The sequence below is a fragment of the Aquarana catesbeiana genome, linkage group LG04 (assembly GCF_042186555.1).
Source record: "Aquarana catesbeiana isolate 2022-GZ linkage group LG04, ASM4218655v1, whole genome shotgun sequence".
Lineage (NCBI taxonomy): Eukaryota > Metazoa > Chordata > Amphibia > Anura > Ranidae > Aquarana > Aquarana catesbeiana.
In genome coordinates, this window is record NC_133327.1 from 264,131,810 (window position 1) to 264,145,315 (window position 13,506).

General features: G+C 40.2%; 1 protein-coding gene across 1 annotated transcript in view; it reads left to right on the forward strand.

The window, feature by feature from the left end:
* Positions 1-13,506, forward strand: part of LOC141139893 (uncharacterized) — a 163,373-nt gene that overhangs the window by 125,536 nt on the left and 24,331 nt on the right. The window contains 3 exon segments of the mRNA XM_073626451.1: positions 3,349-3,468; positions 10,174-10,293; positions 12,682-12,849. Of these exon segments, the coding sequence (XP_073482552.1) occupies positions 3,349-3,468; positions 10,174-10,293; positions 12,682-12,849 (408 nt within the window).

The window sequence follows — 13,506 nt, forward strand, 5'->3', positions numbered from 1 at the left end:
ATCTAGCTGAACACTGTGAGCAGGACGCACCCCACTAGCTTGTAGGTTTAGCTGAACACTGTGAGGTGGACGCACCCCACTAACTTGTAGGTTTAGCTGAACACTGTGAGCAGGACGCACCCCACTAACTTGTAGGTTTAGCAGAACACTGTGAGCAGGACGCACTGCACTAACTGTAAATAGTCTAGCTGCCTGACTGTGGTACTAATAGGATCAAAAGAACACCAGCAATTTTCTTCAGGTAGCTGTATTTACTGTAACAAGACAAGCCTGCCTGTCAGTAAGAAGATAACAGAAACGGATCTAGCTGAACACTGTGAGCAGGACGCACCCCACTAGCTTGTAGGTTTAGCAGAACACTGTGAGCAGGACGCTCTGCACTAAATGTAAATAGTCTAGCTGCCTGACTGTGGTACTAATAGGATCAAAAGAACACCAGTAATTTTCTTCAGGTAGCTGTATTTACTGTAACAAGACAAGCCTGCCTGTCAGTAAGAAGATAACAGAAAAGGATCTAGCTGAACACTGTGAGCAGGACGCACCCCACTAGCTTGTAGGTTTAGCTGAACACTGTGAGGTGGACGCACTGCACTAAATGTAAATAGTCTAGCTGCCTCACTGTGGTACTAATAGGATCAAAAGAACACCAGTAATTTTCTTCAGGTAGCTGTATTTACTGTAACAAGACAAGCCTGCCTGTCAGTAAGAAGATAACAGAAACGGATCTAGCTGAACACTGTGAGCAGGACGCACCCCACTAGCTTGTAGGTTTAGCTGAACACTGTGAGGTGGACGCACTGCACTAAATGTAAATAGTCTAGCTGCCTTACTGTGGTACTAATAGGATCAAAAGAACACCAGTAATTTTCTTCAAAATACTGTAACAAGACAAGCCTGCCTGTCAGTAAGAAGATAACAGGAACGGATCTAGCTGAACACTGTGAGCAGGACGCACTGCACTAAATGTAAATAGTCTAGAAGATAACAGGAACGGATCTAGCTAAACTGAATACAGTGTATATATATATATATATATGCAACACCTGGGATGCATATATATAGACAATACACTTTAAGTGCAGCTAACTGACTGACTGTCCTGCCTAATCTAGCTAACTCAAATCAAATGTCACTGTCTGTCTCTCTCTCTCTCTCAATGAACGCCGGAACACACACTACACAGGGCCGCCGTGCAGGCGGCCTTATATAGTGTGGGGCGTGTACTAAATCCCCTGAGCCATAATTGGCCAAAGCCTCCTTGGCTTTGGCCAATTACGGCTCTCTGTTAACGCGGCGCTGTGATTGGCCAAGCATGCGGGTCATAGTGCATGCTTGGCCATTCATCAGCCAGCAATGCACTGGGATGCCGCAGTGAATTATGGGCCATGACGCGCCACACGAATTTGGTGCGAACGGCCCATAAAGTTCGGAATTCGGCGAACGACCGAACAGCCAATGTTCGAGTCGAACATGGGTTCGACTCGAACACGAAGCTCATCCCTATTTAGGAGTCAGCAACCTTTTCCACATTACATGTCAACTTACAAGCATTGGGCAACTGCTGTGTCATTACACAAGAGCGTGCCCTAGACCTCTGATCAATCCCAATTTCTACTCTTTCAGACCTCAGATCAACGTCAATTCCTGCACCATCAGGCCTCAGATCAGACCTTACCCCTGAACCATCAAACCTCAAATCCGCCCCAATTCCTCCACCTTCAGACTTCAAAATAAGCACTAATTCATAAAAACAATCAAAATAACATCTGCGCTCAGGTATAAAAAGGATATAAATAGTGGACAATTAAAAATGTCCAAAAAGGGAGTATCACTAACAAAGCAAGTGAATATGGAATGGGATCCACAGCCTTGCAGCACCCTCCAGCATTGGGAATTACTTGGTGTATACTAAAACAAACATGGACACACCATCGTAGTGTAAATTTCCCCAATATAACTTTAGCGTAAAAGTAATTCACTCACAAAGAAATTGCTTGCATATTATAGAAACGAATGTGTTTCTGAACACCAGGCATGACTGTATGACATTCCTAACCTAAATTGCAAACCTGGGCACAACCTCAAAGTTATTTCATGGGTTATGCATTTCAAGGGTGCATGATCTTCGGCAAATCCAATATAAGATGACATGATTTAATAACATCATTTAGTCGTATCTAATTTAAAACTGTTAATATATAAAATTACAGTGATAAAACAATCTTGAGTCATTTATACCCAAAGTCCTAGATATACAGACATTTTCGTGCAATATGGATGGTTATGTTTATTATCATTTGCTTTAAGTAGCAAGGGGTCTTCTGCTTTCTATGTCTGCAAAATCTGATGTTTAAATGTAGATACATACTGTAAAATTGTCAGAAAACACATAGGGGTCCATTTATAAGACATTTGCTGGGCGAATGTTAAAAGCTTTCACTCAGTGTTCAGAAATTCTGACTGTGTTTTGCCTAATATGTTCATTTCTTATGATTGCCAGCTTCATCTAATGGCAAATATTAGGTATTTTCCCTGAACTACCTCAGTCAGGATAAAAACTGCATTATGGCCACTAGGGGTTGCATATGAGTGCATGACAACTGGGCGAATGCTTGTGTCATTTATCTAGTGGTTGTTTTTTTCCATAAATAGACCCCATGTAGATTTTTGACAGTTTGATCCTGTGTGTTTCCATTCCTCTTCCTAATTACGTAAATGCTGCTTAACTTGGAACAAGGAAAAAATGTAATTTAGGTAACAAGGAAATATTTTTTATATGAGCAGTGCTGTAAATAATCATGACATAGTGGAGAAACTGGGCAAAGATACACTGGTGCTTAGTGAATGAGCTGATTTCAATTAACCAATCATAAACAAGTAAAAAGCCTGTTTTTTATTTTCCTTGTACATCATTAGACATGCACAAAGATAATTTTCACTTTGTTTTACCTTATTTACTAAGATAGGGCAAAATTAACTTTTTAAAGTGAAAATTAGTCACTCGTTCATTTTGAGATTGAACATAATGTAATGCTGTAGTAGATCAGGGTTATTGTCAGGCCCTGAACTGCAATTTAGCCTTCTCTCAGTTCAAAGAAAGGCATTGAAAATGCAAACACACAAACAAAAGCATTTTGTCATTAACCTTTATGTATAGTATATGTGCACTGCAAAGATGTAATTGAGCAGTGTTTTATCATGGAGATAAAGTATACATTTTTCTTCAAATCGGTACATAAAGTGTAACATTACTGATGCGTGTGTAATCCCCCCCCCCCCCCCCCCAAAAAAAAACTTTTACCAAATAAACTGTATTTGTTTTAATTGGAAATGTTTTTGTCTAACAAGGTACTGGATTCACATGCAATGATATCAATGAGTGCCAGGGCAACAATTCCTGTTCATCAAATGCCACCTGTACTAACACACCTGGCAGTTACAGCTGCTCCTGCAAGAATGGATTCACAGGTAACTTAGATAAATCAGGTCTTATGCTGGTATGAGTGACTAGTGTAAGAAAACAATATAAAGTAAGAATTTTTAATGATCGATTGTATTATATACTGATTTGTCTTTTTACATGAAACTGTATCCACTGTACACAAATTCTTCTGAAAGACTCAGCGTTTGATCCAAAGGGTTAAAATTAGGTAAAGGATAAGCTGAAAGTAGGAAAATTATGTTTTTAAATAGGCTCTTAATATAATTCTCTTAGGATGCACTCTGCACACTGGGACTGGTATAAGTGAGCCATTTCCGAGTTCACTTGTCTCCCCCAATTGTCTACACTCACACTAGACAAGTAGTCCTGGACACACTTACATCATCACTCCTGCTAACCAGACCAGTGATCCATGCTTCTGCACACAGTTCTTATGGAGAGGAATTTGGTCTGGCATGGTTTGCACTTACACTGCAGCAAACAGTTCCAGACCACAAATGAACCGTGCTTAGGACCATCTCTTCCTAGTAGTCCTGGGCATGGCACACTTAACCGATCCTGGGTGCATGCTCTTCATCAGAGTCAAGTTGCTCACAATAAACCTATATTTAACTACCGTTAGTTACCTTTTATCTCTCCTAGTATGCCTTAAAATTACCACTCCCCTCTAGATACCATAATTTGATAGGCATCATGACATGATGACACCATTTAGTAATATCTGATATAAAACTGTCATATCTATAAAATAACATTGGTAAACCAATCATGAGTCATGTGCACCCAAACACTTAGACATATACTTTTTTTTTTCTATGCAATAAGGTTATGTTTATTATAATTTGCTTCAAGTAGCAAGGAGTCTTCTGCTTTCTGTGTCTGCAAAATCTTTGGCTGAGTAACATACAGGTCTGTTGTTTCAATGCAGAATCATAATGTATATGGTCAGAAAACACATAGGGGTCCATTATAAGATATTTGCTGGGTGAATGTTACAAGCTTTCACTCAGTCTTCAGACATTCTGACTGTGTTTTATCTAATATGTTAATTTCCTCTGATTGTCAGCTTTATCTAATAGCAAAAATTTGGTATTTTTCCTGAAATACCTCAATCAGGAAATAACTGCAGTATGGCCACCAGAGGTTGTATAGGAAATTACTGCATTGAAGTGGAACTTCAGTAATTTTTTCAACTTTCCATCTATTAAATCCTCTGCCCTTGTTGTTTTAACTTTGGATAGTACATTTTTTTTCACCCAATAAATACCTTATACAGCCCACTTCCTCTTTCTTGTCTGGTAAAAAGCCTAGGCTTATGACATGCATAGCTCTCTCTCTCTCTCTCTCTCTCTCTCTCTCTCTCTCTCTCTCTCTCTCTCTCTCTCTCTCTCGTGAGAGTTTGCCAGGATGGGAGGGGGAATGAGTCATAAGAGGGCCAATGACAGCTGCAGGGCTGCAGAACTGGAGGTGTGTCTGTGTAAATCCAGGAAGTGAACAGGCAGCAGCTTCAGCTGGCCACGGTTAAAATGGATGCAGCCAGACTCAGTGGGGGGGGATTTCTGCAGGATATTTGGCAAGTACAGAATCACAGTATATATAAAATAATATGCAAAGTGGTTGGAGGGAAGCTTCAAAATGGCAAAGATGTTTTTATTATAAATTATGTGAGCAGGCTGCAATGCCTCTTTAAACAAGATACGGACAGAATGGACAACTGGGCGAATGCTTGTGTCATTTATCCAATGATATATATTTTTTTTTTTATAAATTGACCCCATGAAGATTTTTGACATCGTTCCTGTGTATTTCCATTTCTCTTCACAATTATGTAAGTGCTGCTTAAGTTCAGTGGCATCACTAGGGTTGGTGTTACCTGGTGCGGTAAGACATGGTGTCATCAATCCCCCCCCCCCCCCCGACATTTTTTCCCCCCAAATAACACTGCATATAATGGCAATAGTAGTGTCATTAACAACTATAAAGCAACTAGCCAATTTAAATAACAATATGATATGAAAAAAAAATAGAACTTCCCAAGAAATCAGTGCCCGCTTCTGCAATAAAAATCCCCAGCATTGCTGTCAGTTTCCGCAATAATAACCGCTAGCATTGGTGTCAGTTTCTGCAATGATCCCCAGCACTGGTGCCAGTTTCTGCAATGATCCCCAGCATTGGTGCCAGTTTCTGCAATGATCCCCAACATTGGTTTCAGTTTCTGCAATAATAACCGCCAGCATTGGTGTCAGTTTCCACCAAAATAATTGCCAGCATTGGTGTCAGTTTCCGCAATAATAACTGCCAGCATTGGTGCCAGTTTCTACAATGATCCCCAGCATAGATGGTCAGTGGCATTATGCTATTTTAAAACCCTGCAGCATTAGGGAGCCAAATAACACTGACATTGGCCACTAATTCAGCTCAAGGGGTTAATTAACACTGGTATTGATCACTAATGCAGTAGTGGCCAGTGGCAGTGTTTATTAACTCCCTTGTGCTGTATTAGTGGTCAGTGTTAAATACCACTTTGTATTGCAGCATGAATGGGTTAATTAACACTTCCCCTGGTCCTGGCCACTACTGCATTAGAGATCAGTGGTAGTGTTTATTAAAGCCTTGTGCTGAATTAGTGGCCAATGTCAGTACATTAACCCCTTCATGCTGCATATTACTGGCTAATAGCAGTGTTAGTTAACCCCCAATCACAAAACCCACCAGAGTTCCCAAGACATAAACCAGTCCGGTGCACTGGAAAAGAGTCACTGCAGCATTACACTGTTAAGCAACATATATTCTCCTCTGTCTGTCATTTTTTACTTACCTAATCTGAGCAACATGCACGCTCCCTTCACGGTGCCTCTCTCTCTTCCTGTCCCGGCCTCTGAAAGACATCATGACAGAGGCGGGGACTAGAAATGATCTGTCGGGGGCAGTTTATTCGTCCTGACAGAGAAGTGCAATGGATGTCTACTAGTGCTGAGTGTAGGAGCGCAGGGAGCGTTGCAGCACCCGGCACCCCGCTGCAGCTCTGCAAGGCCACTGTGCAGGGTCAGAAGGTCTGACTTCAGCAGTGATCAGTGACTTTGTACTGATGTTCATCTGCCATGGGGCACAGTTTAACCGGCATTGCCCGTACTCATCTCTTCACACCCCCCCCGTCCTGGCCTTGGTGTCACCCCTCTGGCGTGTGTCACCTGGGTATGGCCCGCAACCCCCCCCCATAGCAACGCCACTTCTTAAGTTGGAACTATGAAAAAATAACATTTAGGTAACTAGGAAATCATTTTTAATATGAGCAGTGCTGTAAATAATCATGACATGGTGGAGAAATTGGTCAAAGGCACACTGGGATTTACTAAAAGACTAGAGCATGTTCAACTTCAAGGTGAATTTTCATAAATGAGGGGAAGCAAAGTGAAAACTGACTTCACAAAAATACCCAATCACAAACAAGGGTCACTTTGTTACTAATTTTTTTCACTTAGCGTAGTGAATGATCTGGTTTCAATAAACCCATCACGGACAAGTAAAAAGCCTGTTTTTTTATTTTCCCTGTGCATTATTGGACATGTGCAAAGGACATTTTCACTTTATTTCACCTTATTCTCTAAGGTAGATAAAATCTACTTTTCAAAGTGAAAAATAATTTTGAAATGGAATATGATGTAATGTTTTAGTAAATCAGGGTTATTGCCAGGTGCTGGACTGCAATTTAGACATTCCCCAGTTCAAATTAAGACATTAAAAATGCAAAAACACAAACAGAGGCATTTTGTCACTAACCTTTATATACAGTATATGTGCACTGCAAAGATGTAATTGAGCAGTGTTTTATCATGGAGACAAAGTATATGTTTTCCTTCACATAGGTACATAAAGTATAACATTACTGATGAGTGTGTAATTCCGCCAACCCACCCCCAGGAAAAAAAAAAACTTTTACCAAATAAACTGTATTTGTTTTTAATTGTAAATAATTTTGTCTAACAAGGCGATGGATTCACATGCAATGATATTAATGAGTGCCAGGGCAATGATTTCTGTTCAGCAAATGCCACCTGTACTAACACACCTGGCAGTTACAGCTGCTCCTGCAAAGATGGATTCACAAGTAACTTAGATAAATCAGGTCTTATGCTAGTATGAGTGACCAGTGTTCAGAAAACAATATAAATTATGAATGTTTTATTATGGATTAATCTTGCTTGTATTGTATACTTATTTATCATTTTACATCAAATGTTATCCACTGTACAAAAATTCTACATAAAGACTCTTAGTTTGATTCAAAAATTTAGGTAGAGGGGAAGGTGGAAAAGCTGGAAGTAGGAAAATTATGTTTATAAATTGCCTCTTAAATTCTCTTAGGATGCACTCACACATGGAATGGTTTAGGTGAACCATACCCGAGTTCACTTGTTCCCCCTCCCTACTCTCCTGCTTGTCTATACTCACCAGACCAGTGATCCATGCTTCCGTATACAGTTTTTATGGAGAGTTATGTGGTCTGGCATTGGGTTCTACTTACACTGTAGCAAACAGTTACAGACCACAAATGAACCCTGCCTGGAACCACCTCCTCCAAGTGGTCCTGGACACGGTACACTTAACCGATCTTGGGTGCATGCTCTTCATCAGAGCTAGTTTGCTCACAATAAATTTATTTTCAACTGCCGTTAGTTACCTTCTATCTGTCCTAGCATGCATGAAAGTGGTTGTAAACTCACTTAGTAAAAAGCATGCAATTCCCTGGTTTTCATAATACTAAGTGTTCTGTACATGTGCCTTATTTTAAAAAAAGCCATTCTATACCTTATTTATTAGCGCCGCTCAGCGCTCACATGAGCAACTGGCTCGCCTCTCTCCTGATCTGACAGGTACAGCGGAAGGGGCAGAGATTCCCTTGCTGATGTTTGTTGGGAGTAGGAGAGGAGAGAGACGGCCAGTCACGTGAACGCCAAGCGTCGAGCGCCGCTATTAAATCAGGTATAGAACAGCTTTTTTGAATAAGGCGCCTATACAGGACACTTAGTATTATGAAAGTCAGGGGATTCCATGATTTTTACTAAGTTATTACAGCAGCAGGAGGGGGGCGGCGGGCCCTGACACAGAGCTGACAAGCAGGGAGGGAAGGGGGAGATAGGACAGACGAGAGACAGGAGAGCTGTAGATGACGCAGGCACGTAAACTGACCACGGTGTCAGGACCCAGCAGCCATGATAAACCGTGGTCAGTTTACAGGGGGGCAGTTTTACAGGGGGGAGGGTATAGCCAGGCAGGATCAGCCAGGTATTTCAGGTGTTATGGGGGTGAAAAATTATACGGCACAAGCACTTATATAATATGATAAGCCAAAAAAAGGTGACATGATTTAATGGCATGATTTAGTAATATCTCGTATAAAACTGTCAAATCAATAAAATTACATTGGTAAACAAATCATGGGTCATATACATCCAAACTCCTAGACAGGCTTTTTTCTATGCAATAAGGTTATGTTTATTATAATTTGCTTCAAATAGCAAGGGGTCTTCTGCTTTCTATATCTGTAAACACGTACTGTAAATGGTCAGAAAACACATCAGGGTTTATTTATAAGAAATTTGCTGGGCGAATGTTACAAGCTTTCACTCAGTCTTTAGAAATTCTGACTGTATTTTGCCTAATTTGTTAATTTCCTATGATTGCCAACTTTATCTAATGGCAAAAATGTGGTATTTTCCCTGAGATCGGTTTACTAAAAGAGTAGAATGTGTTCACCTTCAAAGTGAGTTTTCATTTTGCAAATAGTATATAAGGGGAAGCGAAGTGAAAACTGACTTCACAAAAATACCCAGACATGTGCAAGGAAAATTAACCACTTCTGGATCGCCCACTGTAAATATACATCATTATTTTGACGTTAAATATCGGGCTTATGGCAGCAGCTATCTGGCATAAGCCTGGTATTTTTTATACAGTGGGTGATTCGGCTTCTTTTTCTCCAAAAAATTGCGTTTGCAAGACCGCTGCGCAAATACAGTGTAACATAAAATATTGCAACAATCTCCATTTTATTCTCTAGGGTCTCTGCTAAAGAAAACTATATATAATGTTTGGGGGTTCTAAGTAATTTTCTAATTTTCTAGTAAAAAAATACTAATGTAAACCTGTAAATAACAAGTGTCAGAAAAAGGCCTGTCAAGCCATTCACTAATCTAAGTGAATGTTCCTGATGTTTTTCACTTTGCTTAGTGAATGTGCTGACTTCAATTAACCAATCATAAATAGGTAAAAGGCATGTGTTTTTTATTTTCTGTGTACATCATTGTGCATGTGCAAAGGACATTTTCACTTTGTTTCCCCTTATTTACTAAGATAGGGTAAAATGTACTTTTCAAAGTGAAAAGTAGTCACTCGTTCATTGTGCAATTGAACGTGATGCAATGCTATAGTAAATCAGGGTTATTGTCAGGCCCTGGACTGCAATTAAGCCTTTTCTCAGTTCAAAAAAAGGTATTGATAATGCAAACACACAAAGAAAATAATTTTGTCACTAACCTTTATTTATAAGTGTACTGCAAAGATGTAATTGAGCAGTGTTTTATCATGGAGACAAAGTATACATTTTTCTTCACACGGGTACATAAAGTGTAACATTACTGATGTGTGTGTAATCCCCCCCCCAAAAAAATCCATCCTTTTACCAAATAAACTGTAACTGTTTTTAATTGTAAATGTTTTTGTCTAACAAGGCAATGGATCCACATGCAATGATATTGATGAGTGCCAGGACAGCAATTCCTGTTCACCAAATGGCATCTGTACTAACACACCTGGCAGTTTCAGCTGCTCCTGCAAAGATGGATTCACAGGTAAATTAGATAAATCAGGTTTTATGTTGGTGTGAATGACTAGTGTTCAGGAAACAATATAAAGTACGGATGTTTAATGATGGATTAATCTTGCTTGTATTATACTGTGTATATACCGAGTTTTCTTTTTAGGATAACATTTTATCCACTGTACAAAAATTCTAGTGAAAACTCATAGTTTGATCCAAAAAGGTAAAATCAGGTAGTAAAGCTGGAAGTAGGAAAATAATGTTTTTAAATTGCCTCTTAAATTCTCTTATGCCCTGTACACACGGTCGGACATTGATCGGACATTCCGACAACAAAATCCATGGATTTTTTCCGACGGATGTTGGCTCAAACTTGTCTTGCATACACACAGTCACACAAAGTTGTCGGAAAATCCGATCATTCTGAACGCGGTGACGTAAAACACGTACGTCGGGACAATAAACGGGGCAGTAGCCAATAGCTTTCATCTCTTTTATTCTGAGCATGCGTGGCACTTTGTGCGTCGGATTTGTGTACACACGATCGGAATTTCCGTCAACGGATTTTGTTGTCGGAAAATTTTATAGCAAGCTCTCAAAGTTTGTGTGTCAGAAATTCCTATGGAAAATGTGTGATGGAGCCTACACACGGTCGAAATTTCCGACAACAAGGTCCTATCACACATTTTCCGTCGGAAAATCAGACCGTGTGTACGGGGCATTAGAATGCACTCACACTGGGAATGGTTTAAGTGAACTATGCTCAAATTGACTAATTGAATTTTTCCCCCTCCCTACTCCCCCACTTGTCTACACTCACACTAGACAGCTGGTCCCAGACACACCTACATCATCACTCTTGCTAACCAGACCAGTGATCTCTGCTTCTGTACACAGTTTTTATGGAGAAAACTGTGATCTCGCATGATTTGCACTTACACAGCAGTAAACCCTTCCAGACCACAAGTGAACCGTGCCTAGGTCTACCTCTTCCAAGTGTTCCTGGGCACAGTACACTTAACCAATCCTGGGTGTGGTTCAGAGCAATCACACTACACAAACAAACTGGCCCAAGGGGCTGAACCATACCCGGGACCAGTTCAAAGTGCCAGTGTGAATGCACCCTTAAAGGGTTTTTTAAATTTTAATGAAATAAATGGAAAAAGTAACCTGTTCCCACCAGCCATACACATATATGCGGCCACTGGGCAAGTGGGCTTTAATGCTGAGTGGCTGCATATAAGTGTCCAAAAGGAATGGTTTTCTGTGCTGTGCGCTCACTGCACGCTCCCAGCACAGTAACTACAATGTTGTGGGAAGTTCCTGCTATGCATTTTTGTGATTGGGAGCCTGCGATCATGTGACCAATGTGACAACCAATCAAAGCAGTCACGTGATTGGAATGCCCACCTTCACCGCCTGCCTTTTAGATTCTTTTATAAAGGGGTGGCGGCTGGAAGGGATTAATACTAAAAACAGGTAACTTTTCCCTGAATGCTCAACCTTCATTTGTTTTGATTTCACGGCTGATCTTTAGCCTGGTGATTGCTTTATTTTTCAACATTTGAATGAAAAAAATGGTATTTTTCACCCTCTTTTTTTTATAAGGGGTGGATTTCTGCCAACAAAGATTATTTAAACCTTGTGCTAAAATGGTCAAATTGTCTAAAGCAGGAACAAAGATAACATGCATTGTATTCAACATGTCCACTTCCCAGTAACTGACCACCCAGCCACATACAATATATCATTTCTCTATTATGGTTGAAAAAAAATCACCAAATGGATGAACACAACCTTGTATAACAGCATATGTTGACACTGTGACTTTAAAAGTGTGGTGGTATGTTGCCATGATCCCTTAGGCTGCTTTTGCAATTGAAAGTGGTTTAAGTTGCCTAAAAATACAGATTAAGTGAGATTGAAGTGGAGTGCCCATTTACTCACCCACACACGTTCAATGAGTATAAATTCTTCAGCTTCCCTCCCTCTGCAGCTCAGTGAGGCCACACCTGTTGGGCACGTGATCTGCAGTCAGATGAATGCTCCTCCATTATCAGAACCAGCACGCTAGCAGCCAGGCCAGAGCCTATTCACCTTTGTACAGTTTACTGCATGAAGATTCTAAACTTCTATAGTAAATAGTATAGCTCCAAGCTCTCAGAGTTAAATACTCAGGTGATGGGGGTCTCTGTTCTAAGAAGAAAAGAGACATGTACCCACAACTAAGATGTCAGTTTTACCTGGTACTGAACTTTAAAACTTCTAGGTGTGGTCCCAACTTTTATGAAGTGCTACCCATCAGGCCTGTTGCACTAGAGCTGTAGAATCATGTTGCTTCTCAATATCATCTTAATAAGTTCCAGTATGTTCAGCATGAAAATAAACTAACCAATATGCTGTTTTCCTTTATCTACAGGGAATGGCGCCGTGTGTTGTAGTGCATGTGAACCCAATTATTGCAGCAATGGTGGAACATGTACAAGAAGCCTGTCATCCTGCAATCCTGTATGTCAGTGCCCTGATGCATACACTGGTGAAAAATGCACAGTATCAAAGGACACATACCCGGCACAACTGAATCCAGGTAAACAGCTTAGATTTACATTTGTACTCTCGGACTTAACAGCCTAACTCCAGCCCGGTTTTTATTCAATTTTGGATAGGGTACAAAATCATCAGACACTTGTCAGGTTTGTATTTCTGTGTAACCACCCGAGGGAAATTTTTTTTGTTTCCTGTCCCGGAGACACTTGTACTAGAAAAGAGGGTGTGGTTGCTTGCAGGGAATATGGTGGGTCTTTTTGTTTTTTTGCTCAGACATCTATCAAAGTCTGCAAAATGTAGCACCTACCTCCAGCATTTTCCTTGCTTGGGTAAAGTGGGGAAGAGTGGAACATTTAGTCAGGTTTTTATTTCTCTTTGTGACCCTTGTTCTGACAGGAAGTTATGGCAAATTCCCTCTATAGGCAAACAGACAGCTAAAAACCTGACTGGCACTCTATGCCTTTCCCTCTCGATTCGAAATAAAATAAAACATTTTGGCTGGACTTGGGCTTTGAAATATTGTAATAATGATATCCGCAAACATCAAAATGGTGATGAGTGTTGTTAAATGCTTCTATATTTGGAGCTTTGTTCAGCTCTTATAAGGGCTTTTTATTTATTTAGCACTGACACTTTTTCTGTAGTGTTTAACAGGACGCATTGTACCATTTCTTTGATCTCTATCTCTGAAGAAACA